Source organism: Lipomyces doorenjongii, assembly GCF_038497915.1.
Source record: "Lipomyces doorenjongii strain NRRL Y-27504 unplaced genomic scaffold V1508scaffold_179, whole genome shotgun sequence".
In the NCBI taxonomy this organism is placed as follows: Eukaryota; Fungi; Ascomycota; class Lipomycetes; order Lipomycetales; family Lipomycetaceae; genus Lipomyces; species Lipomyces doorenjongii.
Genome location: NW_027118246.1, coordinates 1 through 14,474, shown reverse-complemented (window position 1 = coordinate 14,474; position 14,474 = coordinate 1). Strand labels below are relative to the sequence as shown.

Genomic DNA, 14,474 nt, shown 5'->3' with positions numbered 1-14,474 from the left:
GTGGCACTTGAAGCCGTCCTTAATCTGAATTCTCTGAAGTGCTTCTGAGCCTGGCCTAAAGGCCGGGGGGGTAAAGTATGATCGGCTATCCTCATCGTCAGACTCGTCAAGGAGGTCCGGGTCCTCGCTCGTATCATCCCAGATTACTGCCAAATGGGGCCTGAGATGGTACATGCGTAGTATCTGCACAACTGCATCTACGTTCAGAATCTCCCGTTTGTGCACACCCTTGAGGTGGTCCATAATCATACTTTTGTCAACTATAAAGTGGCATTGTTCGCAAATAGCAACCTTCCAGGTATCGTCAATCGTGAAACCAAGGTGAGCCATTGTATGCGGATCTGGAACCATTAGTCACTAGCGGCTCCAGAAGCAAAATAACATAATATATACCTGCAATTGTTCCGGTGGAACCGCATTGCTCAGATTGTGTGTCTCCAGGTTGATAAATGGTAGGGCCAACAATGACCTGACTGCTGCGACAGTTCTGACCACCTATATGGCGCTTCAAGCTTCTAACAGATGATGTCTTAGCCTTGCATGTAGGACAGACATACTTGTTATCGTGCGTGACAAGTAATGGAAAAGTCTCTCCACTGAAACAAAACGTTGCCGCCTTGCGATGCTTGCTCGACAAATGCTTAGTAAGCTTTACTTTAGTATCAAATGGTGCATGATTGCAGAAAGTGCATTGAAATACGGTGGTCTCAGAAGACATTGGTAAAGACAAGGATAGGTCGTATCTGAAAACGTTGCGGTTTGAATGGGGAGCAGCTGCCATTAATTTATAGACGACTGGCGGCGGTCCAGGCGCTAATAACGTTGGGACGAACAACAGGCTCACTGACTGGGTAGGCGTGTGCGACTATCCCCGTGCTCCCCGCGACTTAATTTCTGTCCCTTGCATCTCATCGTCTGAATAAACTCAACCTCCTGACTTACCCGAAACTCACTTTTTGTCGTGCCCCATGCAGCATGACTCCAACCTCTGGCGCCGCCTCTGCCCAACTACTCCTTTGAGTACTATTTCTTATTTTATTATTCTTAATCCCTGAAATATTCACCTACAAATATTGACCCCCACATCCTCTTGCTATTAATTCTTTATTTTGCTTATTCCTAATTCAAATTAAAATGAATTTTATTTGTTTCCGGTTATCTGCAACTCCTCTTATATGTGCAGACTGCTAATTGATGTTCTACGCCTAAGAACACTGAAGTTATGCATAGTCGACTTGTGCTGTGCCAAATATATTTGTTGCCTATGGGCCGAGTGTGCAAATACTTTGGCAGATGTGCCCAGAGAGTAAGGGTACGGAATGTTTGCGAGATGTGCCTAGAACAAGTGTGCAAATACTTTGACGGACGTACCTGGACTGAGTGTGCAGAATATTTGGCAGATATGCCCAGGCAGTCGGACAGGTGTCGGACAGGCTGTCGGACAGCCAGTGGGACACACGCCATACTAAACCTCTAAACCCTTACCTTGGTCGGACAGGTCGGACACCCTTGAGTATACAGAAACGGCACCCTGAAACGGGCGTGACCACTTGGCTCTCCCGTGCGGCTCATTACTATGGCACGGTCGGACATGTCGGACAGGTTCAGCCCCCTGAAACACAGCTTACATCTTTAGGGTAAAGCAGGGTAAAGCGGCGCTTAACTATGGGGCGGCACCCTCGCACCCTCCCGCTCGCTGCATGGCCCATGCAGCACCTGTTATATATACAGGCTGCCCAGCTGAACGAGCAGGTAAAGAACGAGCATTCAAACATTCAAACAACGCCGTAATAAAGACAACAATGGCTTTCAAATAAAAATCCCGAGGACTATATTGAACCATAACATATTTGCCTACAAACTTGCAACCGAGTTTTGAAATGTGGGAGTCATCATTGTCAAATGACTTGTCATCGTGGAACGTGTCCGCCGTTCTTGAGGCCAGTTTCGCTGAATTGACTTGCCACTGTGGGAGGACAAAGGGACTATTCGATAATCAACGGTGGCAAGAATTTCAATTAATATTTGCACTCGTTGTATCTTGTAAATTTTGTGTTGAAAGTGGAAAGTTTATGCAGAAATAATGACAGAAAAGAATTGATACTGCTCTTCTCTATCAACAATATCGATCAACATATAAAAAAACCATCTAAGCAGTATAAGGGACCTGCTAGTAACAAAAATACATATTCTCAACAGGGTTTCTCGCCAACAAGCCACCATGGACGCCTCTACACGGTACTGACAAAACAAGCAGAAAAAATTAAGGAATCGCTGAATTTGAAGTAAGTAAAATGAAGCCCATTTCAGTTAACCAACGATTCTCAGTTCAGTTGACATTTTCCTGAGCTGAGTAAGATTATAGTACGACCAGAGTCGCTCACATACAAAAAAGTAGTAACGATAAAAATAATTGCATCATCTACCATTCCAGCGTAGGGCCGTGGAAACAGAATGTGTCACCATGGCACGTACTGCGTCATATTACTACGCCAGTTGACCGTTTAGCCATCCGATTAACTGTGCCTGAGCCTTTATACCACTGCCACCCGTGTTCAGCACCTACTGCTAACAAGCCAGCTGTGATTGCTGAGCTTGTCGCAGCCGCTCCGGCCGCAGCGGCACACGCGATTGTGTTAGCCGCTAATGCTCCCGGTCCAAACAATGCTATCCACGTTTCCGATGTACATGTAGCCGTGGCTATAGCCCCGAATGATGTCGCTGCATAAGTAAACAATACGACGCCTGCGCCCCAAGCGAAGACCCCAAAGCTCCTCTTCGCTAGCTTATATGCTATGTGGCCGAAGCTAAGTGAATTCGCTACTGATTTAAGATGTTCGATCTCCTGCTGTGTCGATACAAGGTATGATACCGTGACTAGACTAACAATCGATATGGTCGTAATTATCGCAAATACACGAAGAGCCCTACCGTCTTTCTTCTCGTTGAGAAAACCGTTGTTAATCATTGGGCTTTAAGCTTCTCCACAGTACAAATTGAGGGTGAACCCGAGCCTAACGTGGATGAGATTCTCTATAGCCGCCGAAACGTCGAGAGGTTGGGATGGGGGTGCACAGGAACAGGCGTGGGAACCAGCCGATCGTCTGCGCCAGCGCAGGATTTTCATCTTCGTCACACGCACAATCTCGCGCCCCAACCCTGTAAAGGAGCGGGTAAATGTCAGGACAAGGGTGTTGTGCCGCGTTCAGGGTTAATCAAAGCTAAACAAGCATTTGTCGAGCACGCCAGGCATCGCAGAGCCCATGACGTTTAATATTAGCGGAAATGTTGTGAAAAATGGATATATGTGGTGGATATGGACTTGAAGATGAAAGTGCACTGTGGAAGGGAGGCTGAGAATCTTGACCTCGATCATTCGCCGAGCTGACCAACTTGACTAAATCCGCATCAAAGTGATGCTGTCGAAGATAGCCAATGATCGTAGCTGTAGAATGTGTTATTGGATAACGCATGGGCCACTCCTCCTGCCATCTATAAGTTGAGTCGGTGCGAGCCCATATAGTAGTTGGGTGCTATCCTTTTTACAACAAGATGCCACGTGCGACTGGGAGCTTCATGCCAGACGTCTAGGTGAAGGACTAATGATTGAGATCGGTACTACTATTTACTTACTGCACTTTTCCAACACTATTTCTACTTTTCCAGAAACGATATAATTTCAATAATAGATGCTAACAGCCTAGATTCGCTATCAGAAGATGAACCATCATAGATTAGCTCTAGCCGCTCTGACATTGATTATCAAGACCTCCGTACTGATTCCAATACAACTCTCCAACGATTATAGAGTCGACGCCAGCGGCATCACCTTCAGGACCTAGACTAAGACACTGCTTCTCAGTCCAACCGTAATAGTCGATCCATGTCTGCTCATCATAGTCCGACTTCATATTGTTCGCCAGTTCCTCTATCTCCATATAGTCGAAGTTTGCTTCATCCACGTTCATGCCGTACGTCGTATATGATGCCCAGTCGATAGATAGATTGTCTCTCTTACCGAGTGTATGATTCGATGAAACATCTGGATCCCACTCAATGAATGAGTTAACCATATTGTGCAAATCCAACACGTGCCCTACCGCCGTATGCATATACGTATCACCATAGAATGATATGGATGACACGTTCGACGTCTGTGCTATCACGCTACCGTTTAAACTCTGTACATCTGAACCTAAGGCCCATACTGTACTCATTCGTAGTACCTTTGACAACGAGTACCCTTTCGCTTTCACTTTTGCGCCATACATACGCTCGAAACTGTCGCTTAGCTCATCATCGATGGCATGTAGAGTGCCCAGTTTACTATGAAACATTACTCCGCCAGTTGACCGTTTAGCCATCCGATTAACTGTGCCTGAGCCTTTATACCACTGCCACCCGTGTTCAGCACCTACTGCTAGCAAGCCAGCTGTGATTGCTGAGCTTGCGGCAGTCGCTCCGGCCGCAGCGGCACATGCGATTGTGTTAGCCGCTAATGCTCCCGGCCCAAACAATGCTATCCACATTTCCGAGGTACATGTAGCCGTGGCTATAGCCCCGAATGATGTCGCTGCATAAGTAAAAAATGCGACGCCTGCGCCCCAAGCGAAGACCGTAAAGCTTCTCTTCTCCAGCTTATGTGGCTCACTGTGCCCCATCTGGCCAAAGCTAAGTGAATACACTAGTGATTTAAGACGTTCTATCTCCTGCTGTGTCGATACAAGGTATGATACCGTGACTAGACAAACAATCGATATCGTCATAATTATCGCGAATACACGAAGAGCCCTACCGTCTTTCTTCTCATTGAAAAAACCGTTGTTAATCATCGTGCTTGAAGTTTTCCGTCACGAGTTGAAGCTGAGGGTGAATCCGAATATGACGTGGATGAGATTCAGGGATGGTGACGGTAAGGAAATGGAAAGAACGAACGGATATTTATGGAGAAACATTGTGTAAGGCCGTTCAGGCGCAAGTCTAGAACATCCATTGGTTTACTCGACATAGACTAATCGCATGGTGCAATAATTGACGCACTAAATTTAGGTTCAGGAGCTGGCCATGACCATGCAATGGTGGCATGTTTGACCAGTTGCCATTATTTGTCCATGATGCGATAGGCAGTGTGTCAATTTGGAACCTTGAACGATATTCAGTATCATGTTGCCCGGCACGCTATCCATCACTAATACCGTCCAATATCTATTCCGTTCCCTCTTACTCAGTGAAAACCAAACTCAATTGTTCTTCCGTCCAACTACCAACTTCAATCTCCTTGAGTGAGTGCTTACGGCTCATGCCGTGCGGCTAACACACTAGTGTTCTCAGTTCTCAGAGTATAGCTCTGAACTTTATCGCAGACTAGCCTTATCGTCCAAGCTCTACGGCCGAATTAAGTGGCTCACGTTGGCATCTGCCAATAGCAAGTGCAGATGTCACAAAATGCACGAAAGGTATTGGCTAGCTCGCCCAAGCCCGTCAAGCACTAGTGAACGCTAAGCCCTGATCGAATGGAGGTTGGCTTTAGAAGAATCGCTTTCATGTAAATCATAGCGCTAGAGGATTTCGGAGACTTCCCAGAATCGGATACCGAAGATGAGATGACAACAACGATTAGAGAGGGCTAGCGCATCGGATACGAGGGACTTTCTTCCTTATACTCAGGCATCTCCTATGATACGACCCAAATGCGATAGATAACGGGTTGACGCCTTTGAAAAGACATACGCCAAGGGCATTCACGCAACGTCGACCGTCACCGTGGCAGACGACAACAATATACCGAAGGTTGGACCGCCCAATACCCGTCGTCCAGCTGGTCGACCGCACAAGAAGAGGACTAGAACCGAAGATATCGGGATGCCTAGTAAAAAAGTTATACGTGCAGCCGATGCCACAAAGAGCTGGGGCATAACGCGGCTACATGCAAAGAGACATTAGGAGAAGAGGAGGAATGACGGGCCTGGGAAATGGTTGAGGTCGTGTTGTAGGTGGGAAATTCGAGGTTGGAGAGAATAGAAGAGGGAAATATGTATAAGTGCACCAAATGCAGTCTAGTGCGGACATAAGCGTCCAATGTTCGTACCATTGCTCTAAGTGTCAAGTCGTTATGAGCCATGGAAGACCCGTGCGGCGCGGGTACGAAGAGTACCGCCGGCGATGGTATTTTGGCAATTCAAAAAGTTTCAGTGGTATTTCAGACATCTGCCCTTTTTGATATTTGCTCTTTAATGAATTAAAATACAAAAGGCTTTGGTACTTTTGTGCTAATTTTGGTAAGTGTGCGACATTCGGCCATGCGGCTGGCCCACAGGCCTAGCCGGTCCAGGAGTTAGGGCAGCAACCCCTACAATTTGCACCGAACTTTTCTGGCCCGTTAGGCTGCATAACCCTAACCTTCTCGTACTATCAGTGACTAGTCGCTGCTCCAAACACTCTCAGACCACCTGCTATTATTACATCAGATTTTAACATATTATGATACGCCGGACACGTTGAAGCTCGGCCGGAGTCGCAGGATAACGGTGATACAATACTGTTAAGAATTAGAATGAATCTGCAAGCAAATGACGCTGTGAAAGCTGAATTAATCAAATCAAACTTGGACTTGAATTAGCCAGATCAGGTCATTGTAGGTCGGCGATTACACAAAAGTTTATTAGAAATGTACATTTAAAGACTGCTTTATTTCCTCCGGTCAAGGATGCAACAAACAAGGATTCTACCTTAACTTCCTAGCCACCCTGCACCCCGTTCTCTAAACTTTAGAAGAATACCTTGACACTTCAGTAACACTTAGTCACTTGTGCCATAGCACCAACATAAATTCAGTTGTGCCATATCCTCTTCACATGGAGATATACCGGGATACTTCTCCTGCTAACCACACTCGTTCCCTGCCACCATTGCAACCAGCTACCTGCACCTGCACCTACCGATCACTATTGCTGCAGATATGCCTGAGCAGCACACTGCCACTGCGAATATTCCTACACAGGAAGTAACTCCCGCTCCAGCTGCGGGTGTTTCTATTGAGGTGAATGTAGCTGCAGAACACGCATACGGTAATAGTTTTGTTGCTCCATATGCCACACCCGCAAGGAAAACACTTCCTAGCGTGGCAAAAAATGTCGACCAAGACCACCCCTTTCATATAACGGTTCTGGTACAACTTTCTCAGATGAAACATCTAGTTGAGTAGCTGGCTGTTGTAACTTGTCAGTACTAATCAAGAATCTATTCAATGGCGAAACGTCTATTGCTTCGATTTCTTGGCAATACTGTATCACAATTGCAAATACTAACCCGAGTGCTAACCAGAAAAAGCATACGGCTACATAACGAATTATGGGTGACGGGCCCAGGTTAGAATAGTCCATTATGTCTGTGTAAAATTTTCATGAGCATTCAACAGGGCACGGAAAAGCTTTTACCCCTATACATATTACAGGGTTAAACCGCGTAAGTCGGCTTCCGGTAACCGCTGTCACAGCTATGGGACTGATACGGCGCACTTTGCGCTAAAAAAGGAGATTCATGGAGAGTAAACCAATCATTCCTGTTTGGGACTAGCGTAGGTTGAAGACGGTACACACAGTACCTCATCTGCACCGCCATAACTATTTATTTCTTCAGCCGTACTGAGCAACTCCAGGGTTTCAGAGTTCGCTTTCCAGCTCCGCCATTGATTGGGTGACTTCCCGTAGGTGCCAAATTTGCAGACTCGCAACCCAAACTCCTAGCCAAATGGTTAGTCTTCCGAAGCCCACAGATGACCCCAGCTGTCCGCCAGACGTAAGATGGGCAAAACAACTCAACCGAAAAATCAATGAGTCGCTGGAAATGGCCGGTTTAAGCGATGACGATGTCGTCGACCTGACCGAGGAAGCGGCGGACAATGCGGGCGATGACCAAGAAAAGGAAGGCCACGGGGTCGCGACTAAGCTCGGACGCTCATAGACACCACGGGGCCTCTACAGCCAGTAGATCAAGCGCTTCCGGAGAAGACATCTCGACCGCCAGAAAGAGCGACATCACTAAGTCATCGAATTCCTTTTTCGACGTCGATAGGCGTGACACAGTGAAGGTGTAACTTCTCAGATTGAGCAGCGGAAGTAAGTTCGACTAGAACTTAGTGAAAGGGTTGCAGGATATCCGTAGTAATTACTACCTCTATATATACACTAGAATATCGTGCGATAGTTTGAACTGAGTCTAATCCTTAATAAGAAGTGATTCTTCATACGAGGTAAGTATTCACATCTCGTATGAAGATAGTCTACTCGATATGGGTAAAATACCTCAGACTATCCTTCTTTTGTAAGGATCAGCTTTTATGACATACATAATTTCATAGCAATCTCATACGAGAATCACTTATGTGTCTTGCGACAACCCTTAATGAAGTAAAGTGAGTAGAACTTAAAAAAAGTCAAGTTTCTCGTTGGGTACGGGCTATTATCTCAATATTGATAATGCATTTGATTGTACCTGAGTGACGTGTGCATAAGAAATAATAAGCTTTGGTGGCTGAGCTCAAAAAACCACTTCCGCACTTCGCACTTTTATGCTGACTACTATTACCTCTCATCATCAACTCTCATGACGTGTCCTTCTCTTTTGAATTACTTCATATACCTTAGTATAAACTTTATTCAAGACACACTGCAGCTAGCTATTCTTAAGTCATAGTTGTCATTTCAACATCGTATCCACCCCTAAATTTGTGAAGTTCTGGCATGTATCATTTGTGGTGGGTACATTGGGACTTAACTATGGCGGTTGCTCACAGTTGTCGTTCTGAACCCGGAAAATGGCGCTTCTTACGTTTTCCGCACCATATCGTCAAGCTTCTAACGTCTGCCGATACGGTAGACGATGATTATCTGCAGCCATTAAGTTCGACGATGTCGATTGCCGATTCGCCCACAGCTTGCCGATATCGTATCATGGACAGTCCTGATTTTACAAGCATTTATTCAGCACATGCTGTGGTGGATGAGAAGGCCATTGCCATACGGGGTGCCGCTCGCGGATGGCTACATCACATGTTGATCGATATGATGGCTGAATGTAGCACGGCTGCATTAGCTAGCGTTACCCTGACAGCACTAGGGACTCGTGCGTCCTCGGACCACCTCGCAAATTGACAAATTTCTTGGCGAACTGAGCTGCCGCAGGGGCTTGGCAGCTGACAACCCCTGATATCGGGCCTGCCACTTCGGAGAACTACTGCTGGCAGCCACTTGCGTTGTGTGTCGGCCATCGTCATGGTCGCCTACGAAAGACAGCCCACGATAACTTAGTACCCATCCTGAACTTCCAGCTTTCTTTGTTGGCATTCATATTATAGCTCTCGAGGTTGTGGTAAATCGCTGCGTTCCAAGCATTGAGCCCTGGTTGAAGCGTTGTGCGCTCAATGTATCCTAGGCAAGCATTCAGTCGACTGACAAGGACCTTTTAGAATTCGTGCTAAACCAGTACGCTCACTCTCATTAGAGGAGGAAAACATTAGTATAGCACGCGCTAGAAGCCAGCGGGAACCCGAATCTTGACCGAGCTGATGGCGTTATACGGACGGCAGAATGTGACAGTGTCTCAAATCTCTTAGTTACTAAGCTACAGCCAAATAATAGTAAACTAGTTTAGCGCAAAGTGCACCGTATCCATCCCATAGCTGTAACAGCGGTTACCGGAAGCCGACTTACCAAAGGTGGTGAATGGGTTATAGTATCTACGGACTCAATATAGATGAGGGCTATATAATAGATATAGAGGAAGAAAATGACGTATTGGCAGTTTATCAGGGATTCGATAGTATAATGATGGGACAAACACAACCATGTACAACAGATTATGAGTGCTACTATGTCGAAAGTTTGATATGTGCTGCTGAAGGACAATCGTCTGAACCAGGTGTGGATAGATAGTAGGAGAGATATATGTAAGAGGTTATGGCGGCATAGACGGTGAGTGTCAATCAGGTTAAAGTCAATAGCAATGTATGGACACTAGTGTGAGATGTAGTCCTAATGTTAGATGTATGTGATGTCAGCGGGGATGGAGGACAGAGGGTCGACTCGTGTTGAAATAAGCAATTCTATATTCATTAGCGTTCTGTACATAAGGAGTAAAACACTGCGTGTAACCACACTTGACTGCGACTAGACCAAAATAGGACTGGACTAGGAATGGACTAGGACTGGACTAGAACTTGGACTAGGATTGGACTAGAACTTGGACTAGGACTTGAAGAACTCAACTAAATATTCACGACTGAATGCAAGACTGAGTACTTGATGAATTTATGGAGGACAAACCCCTCCTTATATACACAAACTTGACTATGCAAAACAAGGGAAACTAACAAGGACGCGAAACACATGAGGAGAATCGGATAACGGAGCGAGACAACCTGAGAAACGAGCGAGACAACCGGAGAGAAGAATGAGACGGACAAAAGACGGACATGATACGATACGGCGACAAGAGAACAAACACGACTGAGACAAGGCCGAGACACGGCGACAAGAGCGAGGCACAACACTTCGTGTCAGGGTTCAGGGTTCAGGAAGCCTGATGCGGCTCGATAGGCCCAAATGGGACATAGCGTCAGCTGGAATGGCAGTAGAGGTTGCCCGGTCCGTTAAAGAGTTTGCGTGCTTCCAGGTGTTAATTTCCGTCATCCGAGCGGGCGAACCATAGGTGAGGTGCATGAGCAGAAACAAAGTCTCCAGCAACTTGGTTCCAGACTGCAGATATTTTTTCGCTCGGGTTGTGATCACTGATGTCGCGGGCTACACCCGAAAGTGGCTTGGCTACGTCTAGGCCTTCTCTCATTGGCTCGCTGCAACCCTGAGTCACGTGTCGTAGTAAAAGTTTTTCCGTGTAGTTTTTCCGTTTCCTTCTTTCTTCTTCTTCCTTTTTCTCTTTCTTTATCGAATCCTTTTGTGTTGAGCCTTTACAACTGACATGCCATTCAAGAATTGCCGCCGGAAGTCGGGAGTACGCAAGAGAAGGTCACATAGGAACTGCGCGGGCAGGTCATTAGCCGGATCCGATAATGTGACGGTGGCTAGGCAAGGCTAACTAAATCTGGCTAGACAGGATTGGCAAGGCACGAGATATAGAACTTGAACTAAGGACTAAGAACACAAGAACACGAGGAACACAAGACTTTCTACTTGGCCTGAGAAGGAGGACATATCCCCTCCTTATATGCCCCAGGCCTCGCCTGCCACTACCGTGTACTGGGCAGGATGGGAAGCACGAACAATACGAAGGAAACATGGAAGGAGCCAGTGTGTTAAGTAGTATGATATTACCATATATGAGTACTAGCGGTGGATGCGATTTGCGATTAATCGTTATTCGTATTCGTAAAGTCCAATGCGATTACTAATACGAGTCCAGTAAAATTATACGATTAACTATACGAGCGCTGAGGTTGGTTACTCGCAAAAAATCGTATAGTCATGCAGGATTTTGCATTAACTAAGTTAGGCTGACAATAATTTCAGAATACAAAATTTCTTCTCCTATTAACCCTACCTTCCTATTTAGGAAAACGATTACTATACGATTACCATACGATTTTGCAGTAGACTATACGATTACTTAAATACTTTACGATTAATTTTCGGTTTTGGGATTAACTTTACGAATAGTATCAAATTTTGACGGTACCATAATCGTATCCACCTCTGGCCCGAAAAATTGTAGCAGGACGGACCAACCAGTAGTTAAACTAGGCTTCCCAATCGCTTCGGCCAATGTGACTGATCAGACAAGGCAGCAAATAACTGTCCCGCCATACTACATTACCCTAACACAAAGCGAATAGGCTGGGTCGCAGGCACCACAATTGAGATATTAATAAAACAGTTGCACGTCCACGTACTAGCTAGAGATCTTGAACGTCATAACCGTGAAGGCGCGTACGCGTTGACGCGTTTCCTCAAAATTTAACTAACCTAGTTAAAACGTCCGGGTAATTTAAATAAGGTAGGGTAATGGGCCGCCGCCATAATTTCCACCAATAGTTAACGACCAAGAAATGATTTGAACGGTCAGGGTAAGAGAGGCTGCTTGCATGGTAGTTCAGGAAACCCTGAACCCTGAACCCCGGAGCAGTAGGGTCACCTCATACACTGAAGTCAACTGCACTTACACCGTCTACATTTGATGTGTCCGCTGATACACTACATTCAAGTCTCGCTTATTAATAAACACTTACTCTACACGTACAAAAAAAAGTAGTTGATTGGCACTCTGAACTGATTTTAAACAGGGAACAGAACGCGGCGTTCTATTTAGCTAATCGTACGTTCCAATATTCACACCTATTCTCATTCGTTCTTCACTTCCTGCTTTTTGGAATCATACAACTCTCCACGCACTTTGGCCAAGGCCGAGATAGCCTTACCAGCCTCAGTTCCCAGACTTGCAAATCCCTTGACAACGCCATTCCGATCGCCAGGCGGCTTCTCTTGGCTCATCTTGAATTTACCTTCGATCTTATTTATCCGACTTTCGATGCCCACAACATTCCTCTTCATGATTTCAATATAACGCTCCGGTGCGTCGTTGACCTTCCATGGCTGCGGTTTGTCACCACCGATATAACCCATGGTCGACGTCTCCGTATGCTCGGAAAGGTCATGAAGCTGCTTCGTTAGGAACGCGTCGGTCTCGCGGGTTTTGGAATCGTAAAGGAGAGAAAGATTGCCGTAAATCTGGACTGCAACATAGTTCCAAGTCGGCACAACTTTGCCTGTGTCCGGTTTGGTTTCGACATAAAATGGTCATGCTTGCCATTGAAAAGCACCAGGACTTCGTCGTCGAACTCCAAAACGTTGGGCGGCTTGTTGTCCACGGCCTCTATCATCGCCATTACCTGCGTGTTCTGCTTGGCAATGTGGGCGCGGAGTCAACCCTGGGGTCCAGCCTCACCGGACTCATCTGGAAGATCGAGCACAAATGGGACATGGCTGCATTGCAGGATATCCTGTTGGGACGACGAGATTCCCGTAATCAGGATGCCCAATGGATTTTCGCGGATGAATTGGAGCAGCACTGCGGTGTCTGTCTCTGCCTGAACAGCTGGAAGAAACATCTTTGGTTAAGTTGGATGATGAATGAAAAGTGAGATGGAAGGCAGATGCGAGGGTGGGTTAAGGTACAGACCCACATATATGCAGTTTTTGGTTCTTACAGCCCATCATATGGAACAGCTTCGAGCATGAGCCACCTCAAATACCGCCCGTTCTGGAAGCGCATGTAAACTGCATGGGGCAAGTACTATATTCTGCACAAGTCTAGTTAAAGTGGGCGATGCACATCGAACCGGAACGTTTTGCAATTGGACGGTGCTTCCCGCACCTTCTTTGAAGCGGTAATCGTCGGCTAGCATTACCGTACGACGTCGTTATGTTAGCCCTGCAAGCTAGTAAACCGCGTGTTTCCGAATCAAGGCCCACGCGGAAGACAGTCGGCACAACCAATTGTTAAGCCAAACATAGAAAATAAGGGAAAAAAGGTTGGCCCTAACCCCATGTCGTTAGCGTCGCTCTTGTGCACCTGATCGGGTATAGCGCGGGTTGCGATAACCCATCAATAATCATCAATATTGTTTCGACGCCGAGTAAGTACACGACCTGTTGGCAGCATTTTCCTTTTTTTCCCTTCTTTTCGCTTTATCTTATATATATATATATTACACTATATTTTAATATTTGTAGGAATCTTTCCTTTTTTTCTTTGCTCTTTTCTTTTTTTAAGGGGAACAAAGTAACATCATAAATAGCGATTGCAGTAGCGATCACTCTGGACGGCTGGCTAGCTTTCAGACTCGCTAGCCTTACCCTCGAGCCTCACACCTCTATTCATACTCTGAACAGTCAGGGGTCCCGACACATCGCTCCCGCGCACCAGATTTGGCAGACTCTGCATTTTCTGTTCGTGTGTCTCGAGAGAGCCTGCAGGGAATAGCTCGCGGCAGTAATGAGACTAGCTACCGAACTCACTTCCTGTGCAATATTTTCCGTAAGGTGTGTAGTAGAATGAGGCTGTGTATATAAAATTGGAGGCAAAATGCGTTGACATTGACTGAGATATGGAGACCACCAAAATATATATATATATGTAGGTAGAATCCTCTTCTCTACCTGCAATTACCTGCATCATCTTCTGTACACCACAAGCAACCTGTTCAAAACTGCGGCAATATGGGCCCTACAACAGCTCTACATATCGGTGTACTCACCAACAGCCCGCCCGGCAATGAGTTCTGGCACGACGTAAGGCAATCATTCAGCGAGGCCTTGCATTGTTGCTCCCCGGGCTCAAGTCGACTTCTACGATCCTGCAGTCGAAGGTCACTTTCCTAGGCCGCAGGATTATGACCTGATTATACTCAGTGGAGGCAAAGCAGACGCATCCTCATCGCAGCCCTGGGTATTAAGGGTGTTAGA

General features: G+C 46.2%; 5 protein-coding genes across 5 annotated transcripts; 1 reads left to right on the top strand and 4 right to left on the bottom strand.

The window, feature by feature from the left end:
- Positions 1–14: 14 nt before the first annotated feature.
- On the bottom strand, positions 15–718 carry V1508DRAFT_442917 (uncharacterized protein; the record flags this gene model as incomplete). Its single annotated transcript, XM_066942367.1, has 3 exons — positions 15–341; positions 394–515; positions 558–718. Coding segments are annotated over 3 exons (609 nt in total), but the record flags the coding sequence as incomplete, so codon positions are not given.
- Positions 719–2,042: 1,324 nt separating this feature from the next.
- Positions 2,043–3,112, bottom strand: V1508DRAFT_428821 (uncharacterized protein). The gene has a single exon (XM_066941840.1). The coding sequence runs from the start codon at positions 2,966–2,968 to the stop codon at positions 2,480–2,482; it is 489 nt and encodes a 162-aa protein (XP_066792101.1). The 5' UTR covers positions 2,969–3,112; the 3' UTR covers positions 2,043–2,479.
- Positions 3,113–3,602: 490 nt separating this feature from the next.
- Positions 3,603–4,969, bottom strand: V1508DRAFT_428819 (uncharacterized protein). Its single transcript, XM_066941839.1, has one exon. The coding sequence runs from the start codon at positions 4,830–4,832 to the stop codon at positions 3,741–3,743; it is 1,092 nt and encodes a 363-aa protein (XP_066792100.1). The 5' UTR covers positions 4,833–4,969; the 3' UTR covers positions 3,603–3,740.
- A 2,499-nt stretch (positions 4,970–7,468) lies between these two features.
- On the top strand, positions 7,469–8,148 carry V1508DRAFT_428813 (uncharacterized protein). The gene has a single exon (XM_066941838.1). It carries the CDS (start codon positions 7,750–7,752, stop codon positions 7,960–7,962), a length of 213 nt encoding a protein of 70 aa, XP_066792099.1. The 5' UTR covers positions 7,469–7,749; the 3' UTR covers positions 7,963–8,148.
- Positions 8,149–12,350: 4,202 nt separating this feature from the next.
- On the bottom strand, positions 12,351–13,462 carry V1508DRAFT_442914 (putative FMN-binding domain-containing protein; the record flags this gene model as incomplete). Its single annotated transcript, XM_066942366.1, has 3 exons — positions 12,937–13,462; positions 12,817–12,882; positions 12,351–12,775 (listed from the first exon to the last, which is right to left on the bottom strand). The coding sequence occupies exons 1-3, from the start codon at positions 13,115–13,117 to the stop codon at positions 12,351–12,353; spliced, it is 672 nt and encodes a 223-aa protein (XP_066792098.1). The 5' UTR covers positions 13,118–13,462.
- Positions 13,463–14,474: the final 1,012 nt, after the last annotated feature.